General features: G+C 43.0%; 1 protein-coding gene and 1 long non-coding RNA gene across 3 annotated transcripts in view; one reads left to right on the top strand and one right to left on the bottom strand.

Annotated features, from left to right (window-relative positions):
* The window catches only part of LOC140730603 (uncharacterized), a 33,443-nt gene extending 29,319 nt beyond the window's left edge, over window positions 1–4,124 (bottom strand). Inside the window, exon 1 of the long non-coding RNA XR_012099639.1 lies at window positions 1,052–4,124. This is a non-coding gene — a long non-coding RNA (uncharacterized lncRNA). The remainder of the gene's footprint in view (window positions 1–1,051) is intronic.
* Window positions 4,125–4,256: 132 nt separating this feature from the next.
* Window positions 4,257–18,623, top strand: part of sptlc3 (serine palmitoyltransferase, long chain base subunit 3) — a 154,668-nt gene continuing 140,301 nt past the window's right edge. The window contains exon 1 of one of the 2 annotated variants that reach the window (XM_073051272.1): window positions 4,257–4,540. In XM_073051272.1, coding sequence (XP_072907373.1) covers window positions 4,433–4,540 — 108 coding nt within the window. In that variant the 5' untranslated portion in view covers window positions 4,257–4,432. The remainder of the gene's footprint in view (window positions 4,541–18,623) is intronic. The other variant, XM_073051271.1, reaches the window with a different exon arrangement.

Raw genomic sequence — 18,623 nt, 5'->3', positions numbered from 1 at the left:
TGAGGCTTTGTAAGGCATTGGACAGACTGCACTTGGAGAATTAAGAGCAACTTAAGGCCTTTTATTTAAGAAAAAAAATGTGCTGACATTGGAGAGGTTCCAGAGGAGGTTCACGAGAATGATTCTGGGAATGAAAGGGTTAATGTATGAGGGGCATTTGATGGTTCTGGGCCTGTGCTCACTGCAGTTTAGAAGAATAAAGGGTGGTCTTGTAGGTTTTCACAAATAAATCAAAGTGAGTGATTTTATGTTTAATGATAATAGATTGATTTTTGCACAGTAGGGGAATTAAGGGTTATGGGAAAAAGGCAGGTAGGTGGAGATGAGTTCGTGGTCAGATCAGCCATGATCTTATTGAATGGCAGAGCAGGCCTCAATGAGCCAGATGGCCTACTCTTGTTCCTATTTCTTATGTTCTTATGAAACCTGTAACATATTTTATTGAACTCCAAAACACAAAAGCGCACTAAAAATCTTCACGCAACAATGTCATCATGTCAGACCAGCCACTTAAAGCGAAATCCCAACTCAGTATCAATGGTTGTGAATAACGTACATTTCTTCCAATTACAATTCGCTACACTGGCCCACCCCTACGCCTCCAGAATGCTCTAAAACCGGCATTGCAAGCCTGTATGGAGCTCAGACAAGCTGCCCAGCTCAGGGTCTGTGTTCCGTGAGTGGAGGAACTTCAAGTGCCTCTATCTCGTCCAGAGGTGAGTTGACACACTTGTGGTCATGTTGTGATGCCAGGGACATAAAAGCAGAATACTCCAAACCTTGGTGGACTGGCTTAAGGCTATCTACTGAAATACGTTGTGTTTTACCCCTCTTACCTATGAAGAAAGCTTTTTCTCCCCATTCCAAAATGTGGAACAGACCATCATAAGAGGGCCTAAGGGGGTGTTGGTGTGCGTCATGGCAGACATAAACAAACAAGGTGGAATGTAGGTCAATAAACTCTATGAAATGGTGACCCTCTAAAAGAAAATGAAAAGGCAGACAACCAGATGGAGACCAAGGAGCTCATGGTTAAACATACTGTACTTACTTTCCTGGGGACGGATCTCCCAGCTGAAGGTGATGAGCAGCTACCACACACCTCCGACCAACTGTTTGTGCAGAGCACAGTCTGAGGCATCAGTAGTAATGGCTATTGGTACGTTGGGGAGTGGGTGCGCCAGCAGGGTCACATTAGAAAGAGCTCATTTGGTATCATCAAATGCCCTGGTCATGTCCACTGACTAGTCAAGCACTTGGTTAGGGATATTGCCTTTAAGAGCACTGTGCAAGGGGAGCCCAAGTTCAGCAGCTCGCAGAATGAAATGGTGATAAAAATTTACCATGCCTAAAATCTCCTGTAGTTTTTTTGTAGTGCAGGGCAGTAGGGAATCCATAATAGCAGCTACTTTTGATGGGAGGGGTTTTGCACCTTCTGCAGAGATGTGATTGCTGATAAAGTCAATGGTTGAAAACCCAAACTGGCATTTAGCAGGGTTAATAATCAACCTGTGTTGGCTTAAGTGCTCAAGAAGTGTGCAGAGATGAGATACGGGTTCAGATTTGGGTGCACTAGCGACAAGTATGTCATCCAGGTAAACAAAAAGAAACTCTAAGTCTTTTAATACAGAGTCCATTAGTTGTTGGAAAGTCTGTGCTGCAATTTTCACTCCAAATGGCACGTGCAGAAACTCAGAAAAGCCAACAGGGTTATCATAGCTGTTTTGGAAATGTCCTCCAAACACACAGGCACCCGATGGTAGCCCGTAACTAGATCGACTTTGAGAAAAAAAAAGATCGACTTTCTGACCTTGCTTGCTGCTTTGGAGGTGTGGGACCGGGTAACAATTGGGGGTCATAGCCTTGTTAGGGCATTGGTAATCACCACATGGGCAGCAACTGCCATAGGACTCTGGGACCATACACAGGGGGCGAAGCCCAGGGACAATTCCACCAGCGTACAAAGCCAAATCTTTCCATGTTGGCAAACTCAGCCTTCGTGGTTGCCAGCCTTTCTGGGCCCAGTCTACGTACATGGACATGGACTGGTGGGCCAGTTGTGTGAATGTGGTGCCTAACTCCATGCTTTGAGGCTGTAGTGGAAAACGTGGGCTTGGTGAGGTCTCGGAATTCACCCAGCTGTCGAGGAAACTCGTGTGGCAGAGAATGCACTTGACAGGGTTGTTTTGGGGGACTTACTGGGGGAGCAGGGTAGTCGCCTAAAGTCCTTGACATCCATAAGTCAACAATTCTTAAGGTCGACTAACAGTCCTTGGGCACTCAGGAAATATGCACTGAGCTGAGGTCTAGCTACTTTGGCCAGGATGAAGTCCCATGTGTAACATCACTTACTGAAGCAGAGTGTCACCCACGCTGTCCCATTAGTCTGGATCCTGCTGCCATTGACAGCCTCCAGCAAGGTTTCATCACTTTTGCCTTCTCATCAATAGGCAATGCTGGTAGCACACTCACGAGAGCACCTGTGTCACTTAAGGTGTCCGTAATGAATAGACGACCCTGGCTGCTGGAACTCAAGCTGTTCACAGATATCTGATGTCCTGATGCACTGGCACTGTCAAAGCAGCAAGGTAGTCGGCATCTCCTAGCGTTCAAACCAAAATGAGTGTGGTATAAACACAGACCCAAAGTCATCTGTTTCACAGTCTCACGTTGGGGGCCTTGCTGACCTGGTTTATTTAGGTTAAAAAAGAGGCATGGAGCATCACTACCTAGCTAGGGGTAGCCCAACAGCCATTTTAGCAAGCTCCCTGTAGTCCTTCATGGGTGCATTAGTGAGGGCTATGCGAATTTGATTAGATATTTACTGCATGAAGAGTTCTTTAAAAATAAAACAAGGATGGTGATTTCCCAAGAGAAACAGCATGTGATCCATTAGCTCCAAAGGCCTAGCATCGGCGAGGTCAGGCAAGGAGAGCAACTGCTTGGCGCACTCAGATTCTGATTGTCCAAAAGTCTGTAAGAGTTTGCAACTATCAGTGTCTGTCATGTTTAGCCGGGTGTACAAGCAGACTCACCACTCTCATTGCTGTGGAGTTGCTGAGTGACGCTACCATGTAGTAGAATTTGGTGTTATCGGCAGTGATTTGTTGTAGAATGATCTGGGCCTCAGCTCGTACAAACCAAGCAATGGCATTTTGTTCCCAAAACTCCAGCAGTTCAAAACAACTACGTTGGCCAATGTGTTCAGTAACTCTGGAATCGTCCTAGAGCACTGGGGTCACCAATATAGGATTTTGCAAATAAAATGAAGTGAGGTATTTTATGTTTAAGGAAACCTGTAATATATTTTATTGAACTCCAAAACCTAAACACAAAATCACAATAAAAATCTTTATGTGACAACCTCATCAGGTCAGACCAGACTCTTCAAGCAAAAACACTAACTCAATGTCAGTGGTTGTGAATTATGTACATTGTTCCCAATTACATTACCCAACAACCTCACTGAAACCTTTTGAAAATTGAAAACCCTAAATAGAATAGCTGTGGCTGGGGATGTTTCCTATAGTGGAGGTGACTAGTACCAGAGAGATCCAGCCTCAGAATAGAGGATTGTCCATTTAGAACAAAGATTAGAAGGGCAAACAAGAGAGAATCAGCAGATGCTGGAAATCTGAGCAACTGATGCAGAGATTAATTTTTTCTTTAGCCAGAAGGGCAGTGAATCTGTGGAATTCATTGCCACAGATGGCTGTGGAGGCCAAGTCATTGGGTATATTTAAATGTGGAGGTTGACAGGTTATTGATTAGTCAGGGCCTCAAAGGTTTTGGGGAGAAAGTCTAAGATTGGGGTTGAGAGGGAAAATAAATCAGCCATGATGGGATGGCAGAGCAGACTGGATAGGCTGAATGAACCCATTGAACTGCTCCTATGTCTTATGGTCTTGTTGAGCAGGAGATGGCAACATTTCCAGCGGAGGTTATTACCTGCTCTGGCAGCAGCAATGATTCTTGTCCCGGCAAGAACTGGCTCAGTTCCAGACAGGAATAATGCTTGTCCCAGCAGGTGTTCTCATTTATCCCAGCAGCACGAGCGGCTCTTGTTCCAGCAGAGGTTGATTCCTTTCCGGGCAGGAATGGCGCAGGTCCCAGCAGGGGTAGCACGTTCCAGTAGAAGGTGTGATTCTCGTCCCAGCAGGGGTTGGCTCTTGGCCAAGTGTTTTTGGTGGGGGGGGGTGGAATTGGCTCCTTTCCCGGCAGGAGGAGTGGTTCCCTTCCCGGTAAGAGGAGTGTTTCGCAGTCCGGGCCGGGCGCGGATCCGCCTCTCAGTGAAGGCTGCCCGGGAGGGGGAGCCACTGCTTTCGGCTGGACCGCCCCACCGGAGCCGGCCCGGTGCCCCAGCCTGAGCCGCCGCCGCCGCCGTCGCACGGTCCTCCCGGAGCTCCCTCCTCTCAGCCTGTGGAGAGGAGCAATGTCGAGCTCGGCTTTCTCCAACGGACACGTCCTGCACCGGGACCTGGGCGGCGGCTCGGAGAAAAACGGCAGCGTGCTGAGGAACGGCTGTACTCGGAGTCTGCAGGTAGGTACGAATCAGGGCGCTTCGCCCCAGCCAGCCGCCCGCCCGCCCGCCCTCCTCACGCGGGGCTTCACCGCCTTCCTTCCTCCCTCCCTCCCGGCTCTGCTTCACTTCTGCCTTCCAGTGGGACGCCTCCATCTCTTCACTCGCGCACTTTAACTGGCTGCAGTCATCGATTTCTTTACCGTCGATGCACCTTTCTTCATGTCCGAATTACCCTTTTAGTTAAACGTCCAGCTTTGCAGTTAAGTAATTGCAGTCATTGATTGATTTGCTCTTCGCAGTCGCTTAACTGATCGCCTCAGATTTCATTTAATCTCAAGTTAAACACATGTTTATCATAATTATTCTACATTTACTTGAGCGCAGCCGTTGATTTGGTCCTGGTCCATCGTAAAGGCTGAGGAGCTGGGGCTTTTCTCCTTGGAGCGAAGGAGAACGAGAGGTGGCTGGATAAAGGTGCATACGATTATGAGAGGCATAGCTAGATTGGACAGCCAGCGCCTTTTTCCCCAGGCGGTAATGGCCAATACCAAAGGACGTGCGTTTAAGACAAGTGGAGGGAAGTTTACAGGAGGTGTATTTTTTTTTACACAGAGCGGTGCGTACCTGGAACGCACTGCCTGGATTGGTGGTCGAGGCAGAAACGATGGGGGTATTATTTAATAGATTCACGGATAGGCACGTGGATATAAGAAAAATGGAGGGTTTATGGACTGTGTAGAAGGGAAAGGTTAGATTGATTTTGGAGTAGGTTGGCAGAATATCATGGGCCAAAGAGCCCATGCTGTGTTCTACATTCTATGTTAATCAGACTGTATTAAATAACCTCCCCCCACCCCACACCCCGAAACGAAACTACGTTTCATTTAATCGTTTAGCATCAATCACAGTGGTGCATTTATTTAAATACAGATTAGTGGTTTCTCTCTGGCTGACAACATTTTGTAGAAGTTTCCCTTCTTTCAGATTAAAGTTGTGATTACTTTGTTCTGTATTTATTCAGATAGAATCACTTGAAGAGGAAGTTAAAAGTGATGAAGTAATCTTTGACCCATATGTTGTCTAGCAGCGGGACCTTGTTTCAGGAAGTGAAATAGTTTTAAACATTTAATTTTGAAGTCGTGTGAGCATTTAAGCATCAGGAAAAATAATTGAGAGGTTGGAGTCTGGAATGTACTGCCAGGTAAAGATTCAAGTGTAGCATTGAAAAGGGACCTATATAATTATCTGAGATGAATGAATTTTCAGACTGAGGTGGAGTGAGTAGGACTTGAAGTGCTTTTACATGGAGCCAGTATGGATTCAAAGGGTTTAATGCCAGCCTTCCATGCTATAAAAATTCTTTGAACCTGTAATTATGAACTTTTATTTTGTAAAATAGCATCCACACAAAGGTATATTCATGCATTTATGTTGCTTGCATAAAATATGTTCTGCAGTATCGATACATTCAAAAACATGATCAATCGTCTATTTTAGCAACATACTAAGACTCAATATATACACGGAATAATGCCTTCCAGCTTTTGTGCTCCATTCTGTTTTTATCCATATCTACAACATGCTACTTTGATGCAATAATACACCTTGGTTCCCAGATTTAGTCCATTTTTGACTTCTTGTCGTCCTCGAAAAGGCCGTGGTGCCACTAATTTCCATCAACTTCCTGTCGCATTGGCCCTGCTCAATTGCCTCTTGAGTGATTAAACTTGTATGTGTGATCTAGTGATTAAACTGCAAGTTAATACTCTTTATTTGCAATTCTACACCTTGCATCTATCTCTATATCCCTAATCATCCTCCTAAATCTTCCCACCCCTCACTACACTAATCTGCTTTGCTTCCCAGTAACGCTGTACCATTGTGTTTGAAAGCAGTTGTGCTCAGCTTAGAAAACAGTACCTGGTACTGATACTTTGTGTTAATAATTTGTGCTACTAAGCATATTTCTGATGAGATGCGCATCAAGAAGCTTTGTAGGGACTATCTGCCATTGATAACTATGAGCAAAAGAATTAGGAAATGTTAAGGTGCAATGAAGATGCGAGATCTAGAAGAACTAGAGAAGTGTAAATACCGTGAGCTGAGGATATAATAAGGATTTGTTTCGAGGAAGATTTTTGAGAGCTTCTGCACCATCATAGCAAGCATTTTTCAAAAAGGAAAATAATTTATTTTGCTTCAATAAGGTCATTGAAGGAAGTTGACAGCATTATATTTGAGTATGCTGGTAAGAGAAATATAACTACCCAATTTTTCTACCAAATAAAATGACCCCTCAAAACATTCATTATACAGTTTCTTATGTTATCTACAGAAATTTTGCGGAGGGGCAAAGAAAACATAATCTTTTGGTGTTATTTTGCGAAGTACAAATAGCCGGTGACAACCGCAGCTTAAACTAGCCACATGAATTGCTTGTCCAATGTGGAGCAGTGAAAATGAACAAACTAGCCAACCTTGTGAGTTGCAATGAGAGGAAACCATCAATTACCTTGCAGCAAATTGTGATAGATTGCAGTCATCACCTACCTCAAACATGTGTTTCAAAATTAAGTGCTTCAGAAGTTCGTGAAGTGTGGAGGAAAAGTACCTAAATACAGAATCCTAGTCTGACATCAATACTTTATCACCTGCTCTGCAAATAAACTTCATTTACTTGTGACTTTTGAAATGTAGGGAAACTTTAAGGTTCAATTTTTTTAACGATTAAAAATTGGAAACTAATATCCCTAAGTTTAAAAATTCATTATTTTTACATCAAACAAAAAAAATTAACTAGTCAGTGATGTGACCAAGTAACTTGTATTCTGGATGAGTAGATTCGTAATTGTGGCAATGGACATTAATCATTAATGTCATTAATAACTTGTAGAAAAAAAACTCCAACTTCAGTGGAGTAGCAAATGAGAATGAAAAACAATTTAATCTGTTCCTAGTGGTTGTATAGTTGTGGGAGAAAATGCTCTCTAAGAAGCAGAGTGCTCTGCTGTTCCCCACATTATCAAAAGTTGTATTTTCATGACTTTCAACATTAAACATTCAAGGGAATGTTAACATAGTTGTCATTATATGAGTAAAATATTACGGCCAAAAGCCAAATCAGAGAATTGAGCTTTCAGGAGAGCCGTGGAGAAATTTAGGGGCTCAGTCACTGAAGACATAGCCACCAATGATAACAATTGATCATGCAGATGTGCAAAAGGCCAGAATTGGAGGGAAGTAGATACTTAAGTGTTTTGGGGACTAGAAGTAGTTGGAGACATGGAAAGAGCTGAGGTTCTGAAGATATTTGGAAACAAGAAAGAGAATAGTCTATATACTGTATTATGTTTATGTTAAACATAATACATTTATTATTGTAAATATATTGAAACTAACAAGCAAAAAGGTTTATCTAGCCTTCTAGCAGCCATTTCTTTTCGTTGGAATGCTTGCTGGGGCTAGGTTTATTGTGCTGATTTAAGATGCATTTTCCCTTGTTTCCACGCTCACTAAACTTGCGTGTGCTGATAAAACAGAACTCAGTGGGCCTGACAGCATCTGTGGAGGGACAGTTCAGGTTGAGGCCTTTTAATCTGACCAACAAAGGCTGAACACAGAGGCAGTGGGATGAATAGCATTTTCTTTGCCCTATCAAAGAGAGCTTTCTTTTAGTCTCCTGGCAGCCATCCAGAGGGTGGAGTCAGCTTGTTCACCTTCTCAGAAAGTTTCTTCACTAGCTTGAGAGATTGAGCTTGCTTCCCATACTGCATTGATATGTCAGGGATACAAACAGAATTAAGATATCTGGAGATTAGGTGATGAAGTGTAGATGAGGTAACAGAGCTCCCTTGATTTTATTGAATGGTGAAGCTTTTTTTTTTAAACTGAGTTAAGTATTGTATGTAATTAGTTTTGCTACAACAAGTGTATGGGACATTGGAAAAAAAAGTTGAATTTCCCCATGGGGATGAATAAAGTATCTATCTATCAGTCTCATGGAATCTATCGTTTTGCCTTCCCTTATGCTTGATACTGATTTAAGTTTGCTAAGTTGTATTTTTGTCCCTTCTCTCTCCCCTTGTCCAATTCACTGTAGAATCTTCCCCGGCCTGTGACAGTGCCTGCCTTAAGTACTGTTTGAATGAGCTGGTGAGAACACAGGGTAACTATCTCCAAGCCAGTTGTTTGGACTCTGCAGTTGACCTCCACTTAGTGACTCCCCCTTGTGGTATGGCTTTAGTTCCAAGTGATGGGGCTGATTTCCAAATGGAAGCAAAAGAGTTGGTGCAGTAGATTTTTGGGTTTTAGATCAGCAATGCCCCGAAGAATTAAGGGAAGGAAGGAATTATCCCAGGTTACTGTTGCTGGAAATTGATCTTGATCGAAGTAGCTAAATAGAAAAAAATGCAGTGAGGGGTGTGAGTAGCCATCTGCTAGAGACCGAGCAGTGTGTCACATAGTAACAAGGCTGAATAATACATTTTGAGGAAGATTTTTTTGTTTTGATTTTGATGATGGATGTAGTGTTGTCTGTTTTACAAAACATGATTGCTTTGCATCCATGCTTGGTTTCTAGCGATCTGTTTCAGCTGCAGTAGCTTGCCGAATGCATCAAATCTCACCAGATAATTTTATCCTCTGTCAATGTGACATGTCATCTGTCTTTACCTGCCCTATCTTTCCATCATCCTTGCCATCCTTGAGTTGCAGGAGTTCCCCTTGATAAATCCCATTTATTTCTTTCTTTCTTTAGAGATACAGTGCAGAATGGGCTCCTCGGGTCCTTTGAGTTACACTGCCAGCTTCCCTCCAATTTAATCCTAGTCTAATCACAGGACAGTTTGCAATGACCAATTAACCTACGTACGTCTTTGGACTGTGGGAGGAAACCTACAAGCTCCAAGCGGAGGACGTACGAACTCCAATGCCCCGAGCTGCAGCAGCACCGCACGAGCCACTGTGCTGCAATTCTTGCCCCAGCTGCTCTCTGTGGGATTCCAGGCCCCTTTTAGCTGTGCTGGTCCTGGCTTTATTCAACCATCACCACCACCTCATCTCTGCACATCCCAGCACTTTGTCCTCCCTCTATTGAGCATTCCAGAGCTACTCTAAACCTTGTGGGCACTGGCAGGTACGTGTATTTTTTCTGATTTTGGTCACTTCTGCAAGAGAACTTGCACCCAGTTTCACCCATGAGCTTTTTTTTTGCTCACTAACTTATGTTTACTTCTCTGATATTGCCAGTTTTAAAAACCTAATCCTTTTTCTCAGGTTAACATGTGGTCTCACCCATTTTGCTATGTCTATGACCACCTCCCCCATCAACCCTCCAACCTTTTATCAATCCTGGCTCTAATCATTAGGAAGTTGATGACTGTGCCTGTGGCTGCTTAATTCCTCCTTAAATCCATAATACCATCAGAATGAGGCTATTCTAGCCATCAAGTCTGCACTGACATTCAGTCATGGCTGATTATTTGTTTCTGGATCCCGTTCTCCCATCTCAACGCCCTTACCAATTGAAGACAGACATTCCATCCTGCAAAAACTCATTTCAGGTAGGTAGCACCACTACCCCCACCCCCTGTAACCACATATCCACCCCCCCCCCCCCCCCCAGGTCAACCTCCAAGGCTGTATGTATACAGGACATTTGATTATGAAAGAACACAATTTATTTGATCACAGATTGAAACTATTCATATACACACACACACACACACACACACACACACACACACATACACACGCACACACACACACACACACACACATACACACACAGACTCTCCATGGGGTACAGTCTCACACACACACACACATACACACGCACACACACACACACACACACATACACACGCACACACACACACACATACACACGCACACACACACACGCACACACACGCACACATACACACGCACACACGCACACACATACACACGCACACACACACACACGCACACACACACATACACACGCACACACACACACACACACACACACACACACACACACACACACACACACACACACACACACTCACTCACTCACTCACTCACTCACTCTCATTCTTACTCACTCACTGTTGAGTATTTTGTTAATAATCCCTAACAAACCCGATTAACTCCTAACCCAGTGTTTCTGAACTTCTTTTGAGCCCCACGCCTCCGACAGCACCTTCGTACTGGCTAGGCACAATATACTTTCCCGTTGCCCCATAGTGTAAAAACATATCTACCATATGCTAACATGAGAAAGATAATTCTGCTTTAAAATTTTATTTGTCTTTAAACCTAGCTTACACAGCACCTGTGCGCTGCAAAGCAGCTTCGATATCAATGTGATCCTTGAGCTTGATGGTTCTTAGCAAGAGTTGAAATATCTGGTTCAAGTTGTGACAGCAAAAGCCTTAGGTCCCCACGAGTAACAATGTCCAAGCGGTTTCTGTTTTTTGTGAGTATGTGGTTCACTGCACTGAAGCCTCTTTCAACAAAGTAGGAAGATGGAAATGCAATGAAGAGCAGTTTGGCTTTTCTCCAAAGACCAGGAAACTTTGTATGACACTGTAGCCACATACCACAAAAGCCAACGTTTGTGAAAAGCATTTTTGCTTCTTCATCATTCTGAATTTCGATAATTTCTTCTTGCAAGGTCTCTTCCTATTCTTCCATCTTGCAAAGAAATGGGTTAATTACCCAGTCAGGAATTTCCAGATCGTTATATCCTTGAATCGATTCTGAAAATCCTTCTTCAGTTACTGCAGGTGTAAGCAGTACTCTTGCAATTCACCGTCTGTGAAAGAGAGTGCCATTCTTTCCATGCATGAGATCTGTGAGAACATTCTTCTCCCAATGTTTTCCTTATATAGTTCCAATTTCCTGATAAAAGTGGGCACTGCACTTTTTGCCTGGATTAACTTGAAAATCTCACCCTGCAGTTTCGTATTCAGAATGTTCATTTTGTCATACAGATCTACTTGGTATGCCACATCTCCACATAGTGCTGCCGACAAAAAAGCCTTGCAGAGGGTGGTTAGGGGAGCAGAGAAGGTTATTGGGGTCTCCCTACCTTCTGTCCAAGACCTCTTTCAGAGTCAATGCCTCCAGAAAACACGGTACATCATTAAAGACCCCTCACACCCTCTCCATGAACTGTTTGTTCTTCTGCCATCAGGTAAGCGTTACAGGAGCATCAAAACTAAAACCACAAGGCTACTAAACAGCTTCCTCCCACACTGCTAAATAGCTGCTCTACCTGACTCTGTTTTGGACACTTATAACTTGTTTTTAACTGACATGTGGCTGTCGTGTTTTACTATTTATTATTTACTATTTATTGTTATGTTTATTATTTAGTGATGCATCTGTTATGTTATTGCACTGCTCCTGGGAAACGCTGTCTCATTCTGCCCTGCAGAGCTGATGTATGGTTAGAATGACAATAATGTTTTTGAAAAATTAGTTCAATTTTGTTTCACAAGCTCTTGTCAACTTTGAGCAAAAATTCAGCCACAGTGTCAAAAAGATCAAAGAGATGTTTTAAGCAGCAGCCTTTTGACAGCCAACACACTTCTGCAAGCATTCAAACTCTTCATCATTATCTTGGCATAACTGGTGAAATATTCTGCTATTTAATGGGTGAGCTTTAATTTTGTTGATAGCAGATATTAAAAGAGTCATGCTTGAAAAATATCTCTGGCTAAGCTTGTTGGCTGTGAGATGTTGATAATAAGTTACACCAAGGATTGCAAAAAGATTTGGAAGTTCTTTTTTCATAAATTCCACTAAACCAGTATGATGACCTGTCATGTATGGTGCTCCATCTGTTGCACAAGAAATCATGATCCTAATCAGAATACGTTTATCCTCGATATACATTTTGCATTTGTCATAGATTGATTCTCTGTTGATATTTGTTTTTAACTTTTTACCAGAAAGAATCTCTTCATAAATTTCTCCATTCTTGATAAACTGTACGTATGCCATTAGCAATGCCTTATTGTCTCGCAGTTGACTCAACCAGTTATATCCCAAATTCTGTTTGTTGTAGCTCTGTGCATAGTTCATACTCGATGTCTTCACTCATTTTGTCAATACTTTGAGCACAGTTATTACTCAGAGGAATTGGTTTTAAAATGCTGGTCTCCATTTTGAGAACAGTGGTGAGCATTTCTGATAACAGCAGGCATAATTAAGCTTTCAGCAATTGTATGAGATTTTCCACACTTTGCTATCATTTCAGAAACATTATAAGAAGGAATGGGACCACTATCAAGGTCATTTTTAGCTTTCTTGGCAAATGACTGGAGTGTGCAGTGCATTTCAAATGCTTCTTTTATCTTCTGGAACTGAAGCTACCATAAGTAGCTTTTTCAGGGTGTCTTTTACAGAAGTGTTCCTGCAAACTTCATGGTTTCATAGCTTCATTAGACAATACAGTTTAAAAATAAGACATACGGGGCATCACTGATTTGACGGGAATGGAATAAGACCAAACTCCAGCTATGTAACATTGTATTGACGCACTTTCTGTAGTTTCTGTTTCTTAGCAGGATTAGAATTCAAGGCTTCACTGCCTTCAGACTCATAGAGATCGTGTCATAGGTATTTATCCATCATTTATGTGGCTAAATTAAAATAACAAATTAACACAAACTGGAATGCTCATTGGACGTTGACAACAGCAGCGAGTTGGCACGGATGGAACGATGGTAGCGGCATGCAAAGGAATGGTGAGGCGAAGATGAAAATTATCGCAACAACGAAAACTTTCTCTGTCTCAAGTCAGGGGGAACTGTTGAGCACCCTGGTTGCTAATTTATGCATCCCTAATAATATCTTTTGGCTGGCAAGGTCAGATGAGATTGCCAAGTTTCAGATACATTGTGACGACGAGTGCTCACCCCCTGAAGAGCTCTGGTTCTTCCTGTGTTCCAGTGCTTCATCCTTTTATTTTGCAAGTGCCTGCTCTACTAACAGTTGGGTCTCAGGGCTTAAGTTAGGGTGCTGCCTACCACTCCCCCTAAGAGTCTTCAACGCCCCCCCCCCCCCCCCCCGATGACTTCTATTTCCCCTAATTCCCCCATAGGACACATTACCACCCTCATTGGGAATTACTCCCCTAATCTAATCAGAGACAATTTACAATATCCAATTAACCTACCTGGTACATCTTTGGACTGTGGGAGGAAAGTCAAGCAATCATTGGGAACAACATACAGAGACTCTTACAGAATTAACTCTGGAATCCCCCAGCTGTAATAGAGTCGTACTAACTGCTACATTACTGTGGCACCCATATTTTAGTCCTCTTGAAATGAATGCTGACATCACAATTGCCTTTCTTACTAGCAACTCAGCCTGCAGGTTAATCTTAAGAGAATCCTAAACTAGGATTCCAGTGTCCCCTTTCACCTGTGATTTCTGTATTCCCTCCCCATTTAGAAAATAGTCTACATCTTCATTCTTCCTACCAAAGTACATAATTCCACGTTTCCCATTTGCCCACTGTAGACTCTCTGCCTTCACAACACTACCTGTCCATCCACCTGTCTGCTATCATTTGCAAACTTGGCCATAGTGCTGTCAGTTCAAAGTACATTCATTAGCAAAGTATATACCCTGAAATTTGTCTTCCCTGCAGACGGCCACAAAACAAAGTAGAACCATGGAAGCAACCTGCCCAAAGAAAAACGTCAAACTTTAAAACCCCCCCTCGCCAAAAAAAACACAAACTGCAACAAAAAAAAAAGTGAAACTCATAATCAACAGGCATATTTCAGTGCAGTTCAGCATAGTGTTCATTATCTGCAGGCCACCCCGATTCAAATATCACCTAAGAGTAGTAACAAAACAGAGTGGTCAGAACTAGACCGCATCATAAACCCGAGTCCAGATCTACAATCCGTGTTAATTAAACCTTGCTACGGCACCATCTGCCAACAGCATCAAGGGAGAGGGAGAGATCACTCAAATGCAAGGATCTTCCCTTGGGGGCAGCGACCGAGAGACCGCCACACACAGACTCCTTCTCCGACAGCAGCGAGCCAGTGGCTGGTAGATGGCACTGAACACTCGGTCGCCCTCCATGGTTTCAGTCTACTTCGCCGCTGAGATCAGCGAGTGATGGAGTCTGTCGTGGGCCCGTCTCCTATCTCCCTGGCCTCCATGCTGCGGGCTTTGGTTACTGTCTCGTGGAACCCTGTCAGAGACAGCAAAGTGCCAGATTGCCCAGTCAGCCTGAAATCACACCGCAAGAATGTAGATTCCTTCACCCAGATCACTGATGTGCAAAGTGAAAGCGCGCTCCTGAAACTGGCCTCTGTGGAACTCCATTTGCCCCTGGCAGCCATCTTGAGAGGTGGCCCTTTTTATCCTCGCTCTCTGCCTTCTGCCAGCCAGCCAATCTTCTATTCATGCTCGGATCTTGTCCCTACACTATGGGTTCTTATTTTATTTATCAGCCTTGAGTGGCATCTTTATCAGAGGCCTTCAGAAAACACACATTGTCTCCTTTGTTTGGAGGTAGCTTTTTACCTCCTCGTTGAATTTTAATAGATTTCTCAGGCAATATCTCTGTTTAGAAAACCCATGCTGACTTCACCTTTCATCCTTCATCATTAACACACCTTGGATTAAGATTTTGCTTGCCTCTCCTTTGCGATTCAGTGTGAGATTGTGAAGCAGCTTGGAATGTTTGACTGTTCAGCAGGTACTGTACAAGGCAAGATGTTGTTGATAAACCCAGTTTCATTTATCTGCATTGCAGAACTCCCCAAGGCATTATGCTCCCAACATTATTATAGTTTGGTGGTTGCGCAGCTCTGACCAGCCATAATATTTGTATTTCCCTACTACAAAGTGCACGAGTTCTGCTTGTAAGATCAGTACAAACATTTTCCGGAATCTGAAGGTATCCAGGCCATGCCATCTTTTTGCCATTATCATTGGGAACAGAAATCAGACCTGTGTATATGACAATAAACCCGACTTCGACCTTCGAGGAAATTTGTGTAATTTAACAAGGCTTGTTCAGATCTGCAAACAAAAAGTTGGAAATTCACGTGTGCCTCCATTAACTTTCACACTTGCATGTGTTGAGAAAATACTGGGCTGTGTGTGAGTCCTGAATTTCATCCTGCTCTACGAAGAGCGAGGTTTGTCACAGCGTGACTAGTGTCTTATAAAGCCTCAGCAATGTCTCCTTGCTTTTATATTCTGTTCCCCTTGAAATAAATGCCAACATAGCCTTTGCCTTTACCACAGAATTCACCTGTAAGTTGACCTTCACAAAGTCTTGCACAAGGACTCCTAAGTCCCTCTGCACCTCTGATGTTTGAATTTTCTGTCCATTTAGTCTGCACTATTGTTTCTTTTACCAAAATGTATTATTATACATTTCCCAACACTGTATTCCATCTGCCACTTTTTTGTCCATTCTTCCAATCTAAGTCCTGCAGCAATCGCATTGCTTCCTCATCACTACCTACTCTTCCACCTATCTTCATATGATCTGCAAAACTTTGCCACAAAGCCATCAATTCCATTATCTAAATCATTGACAAACGATGTGAAAATAAGCCGTCCCAATACTGAGCCCCTGAGGAACACCACTAGTCACCGGCAGCCAACCAGAAAAGGCCCCCTTTATTCCCAGTCGCTGCTTCCTGCCAGTCAGCCATTGCTCTATCTATGCCAGTATCTTTCCTGTAACGCCATAGGATTTTATCTTGTTAAGCAGCTTCATGTGTGGCACCTTATCAAATTCCTTCTGAAAATCAAAGTAAATGACATCTACTTCTCTCCTTTGTCCACCCTGCTTGTTACTGCCTCAAAGGACTGTAACAGATTTGTCAAGCCAGATTTCCCTTCACAGAAACCATGGTGACTTTGACTTATTTTCGACTTATTTCTATAAGTCGATGCCAGATGCTTTGATGGGAGGAGATTCTTCATTGAGGGTCATGGTCTCAGTCTTTCTCTGCCTGACTTGGAGTTCAGCTTGTTCACCGAAGGTACTCAGGCACTGAGTTTTCTCTTGCATGTGCTGGCATGTATGTGATAGTAATGTGAGGTCATCCACAAAGTCAGGGTCTTCTAAAGTAGAGAATAAAGTATCCACCTAAGGTTCTCTGCTTATCTTTTGTTGTTTGCCTCGTAACCCAGTCAGTCACCAGGTTAAATAATATCACTGATGTTATACACCCTTGCCTTGACATCAAAGATCGAATTGCAATCCTCAACTGTACAGGTGAAATTATCATAAAAACTGTGGATAAGCTGGACAGTTTTGGAAGAGGTCCTGTTTTATCTGAGAATTCGTCAAGAGGCTCTCTCTGTGAATGCTATCTAAAGCCTTTTCAAAGTCTATGAAATTTACCTTTTTTTTCCCCTCCCTTTTTTTATCTTTCTCTCTCTGCCCATCACTCTGCCTGTTCTCCATCTCCCTCTGGTGCTCCCCTCCCCCTTTCTTTCTCCCTAGGCCTCCCATCCCATGAAACTTTCCCTTCTCTAGCTCTGTATCCCTTTTGCCAATCACCTTTCTGGCTCTCAGCTTCACCCCACCCCCTCCGGTCTTCTCCTATCATTTCGCATTTTCCCCTCCCCCCTCCTACTTTCAAATCTCTTACTATCTTTCCTTTCAGTTGGTCCTGATGAAGGGTCTCAGCCTGAAACGTCGACAGCGCTTCTCCTTATAGATGCTCCCTGGCCTGCTGCTTTCCACCAGCATTTTGTGTGTGTTGCTTGAATTTCCAGCATCATCGGATTTCCTCGTATTTGAAATTTACCTACTGTTGTTTTTGCCACTCTGTGACCTGCTGTATGCTGTTAATGCAGTGTGAAGATTGGGTTGACAGAGCCTCTTTTCTTCCTGAAGCCAGCTTGCTCCTTCCTCAAGCACATATCAACAGCATCTTTAATCCAATGGGCAATGACTTTGGCGAGAATCTTGATGGACCCTGACACAAAAGTGTGATGCCACACAAGTTGTTGCAATCACTTAGCATTTTATTTGGTGGTGGGGGGGGGGAGAATCCTAACAATAACTCCCTTTGTCCAATCTTTGGGTACTTATCTCTGTTGTAGGATGGCCGCTGAAACTTTTGGTTCAGCTTTGCTGTCCTTTAATGATTTGATTGCAGCAACAAGCTCTTCTTTCTTTGGGGATCTGTGTTGAGGTCAAGGTCCTCTGTTGTCTCTTGTAAATCAGATTCTTTCTCTAGAGGTAGTCTATTCAGTAATGCGCTGTACCAGAGCTGCATTCTGTCCACAATCTTGTATGGGTCAGAATGCTGGTGCATGACCTTGCCAAGCTGATATCATTCCACACCACGAACCTCCGGAAGATGCTCCGTATTTTCTGGCCAAGAAGGATCTCCAACCATGCCCTACTTCTTCAGTGTCATCAAGAGGACGTGGCCACAATCAACATGAGGAAATGTTATAGATGGATTGAGCACATGATGAGAAGAGAGACCAACTCCATCATTAAGACAGCACATCATTGGACCCCTGAAGGGCAGAGGAAACACGGGAGACCAGAGGCAAATCGGTGCCATGCCATAGAGACAGACATGAGAACCATGAACCACACCTGAGGCACAATAGAGAAGATGACCAAGGACAGACAGATGGAGTACTGTTATTACGGTCTAAAACACCAGTAGCATAATGGGCATTAAGTAAGTAAGAGTGCAACAGGACACAAAACTGAATAGTCTGATACATCTCAGACAGAGTGTATGCTTGAAATACAGGATGAATTCAGTGATAATGATAAGACTTTCAACAAGGTTCAAAGATGGTACACTAATTTTTGTTACTTTGTCATCAATAGGACAGTTCTATAAAACTGTCTTTCCAATATGTATTTCATAAAGTTCAGTAACAAATATTTCAGAGTCATGTATAGCATCATGGATATACGTCATGAAATTTGTGGTTTTGCAACAGTAGTATATGGCAAAACATAATAAAAAGCTATAATTTACAATACGTACAGTACATAAAAATAAATCAAGTAACTAGTATAAAAAGAGAGTAAAAACTCTGAAGTGGTGTGCATGAGTTCATTATTCATTCAGACATCCGATGG

This window comes from Hemitrygon akajei, chromosome 7, assembly GCF_048418815.1.
Source record: "Hemitrygon akajei chromosome 7, sHemAka1.3, whole genome shotgun sequence".
NCBI lineage: Eukaryota > Metazoa > Chordata > Chondrichthyes > Myliobatiformes > Dasyatidae > Hemitrygon > Hemitrygon akajei.
This window is presented reverse-complemented; position numbering and strand designations above follow the sequence as displayed.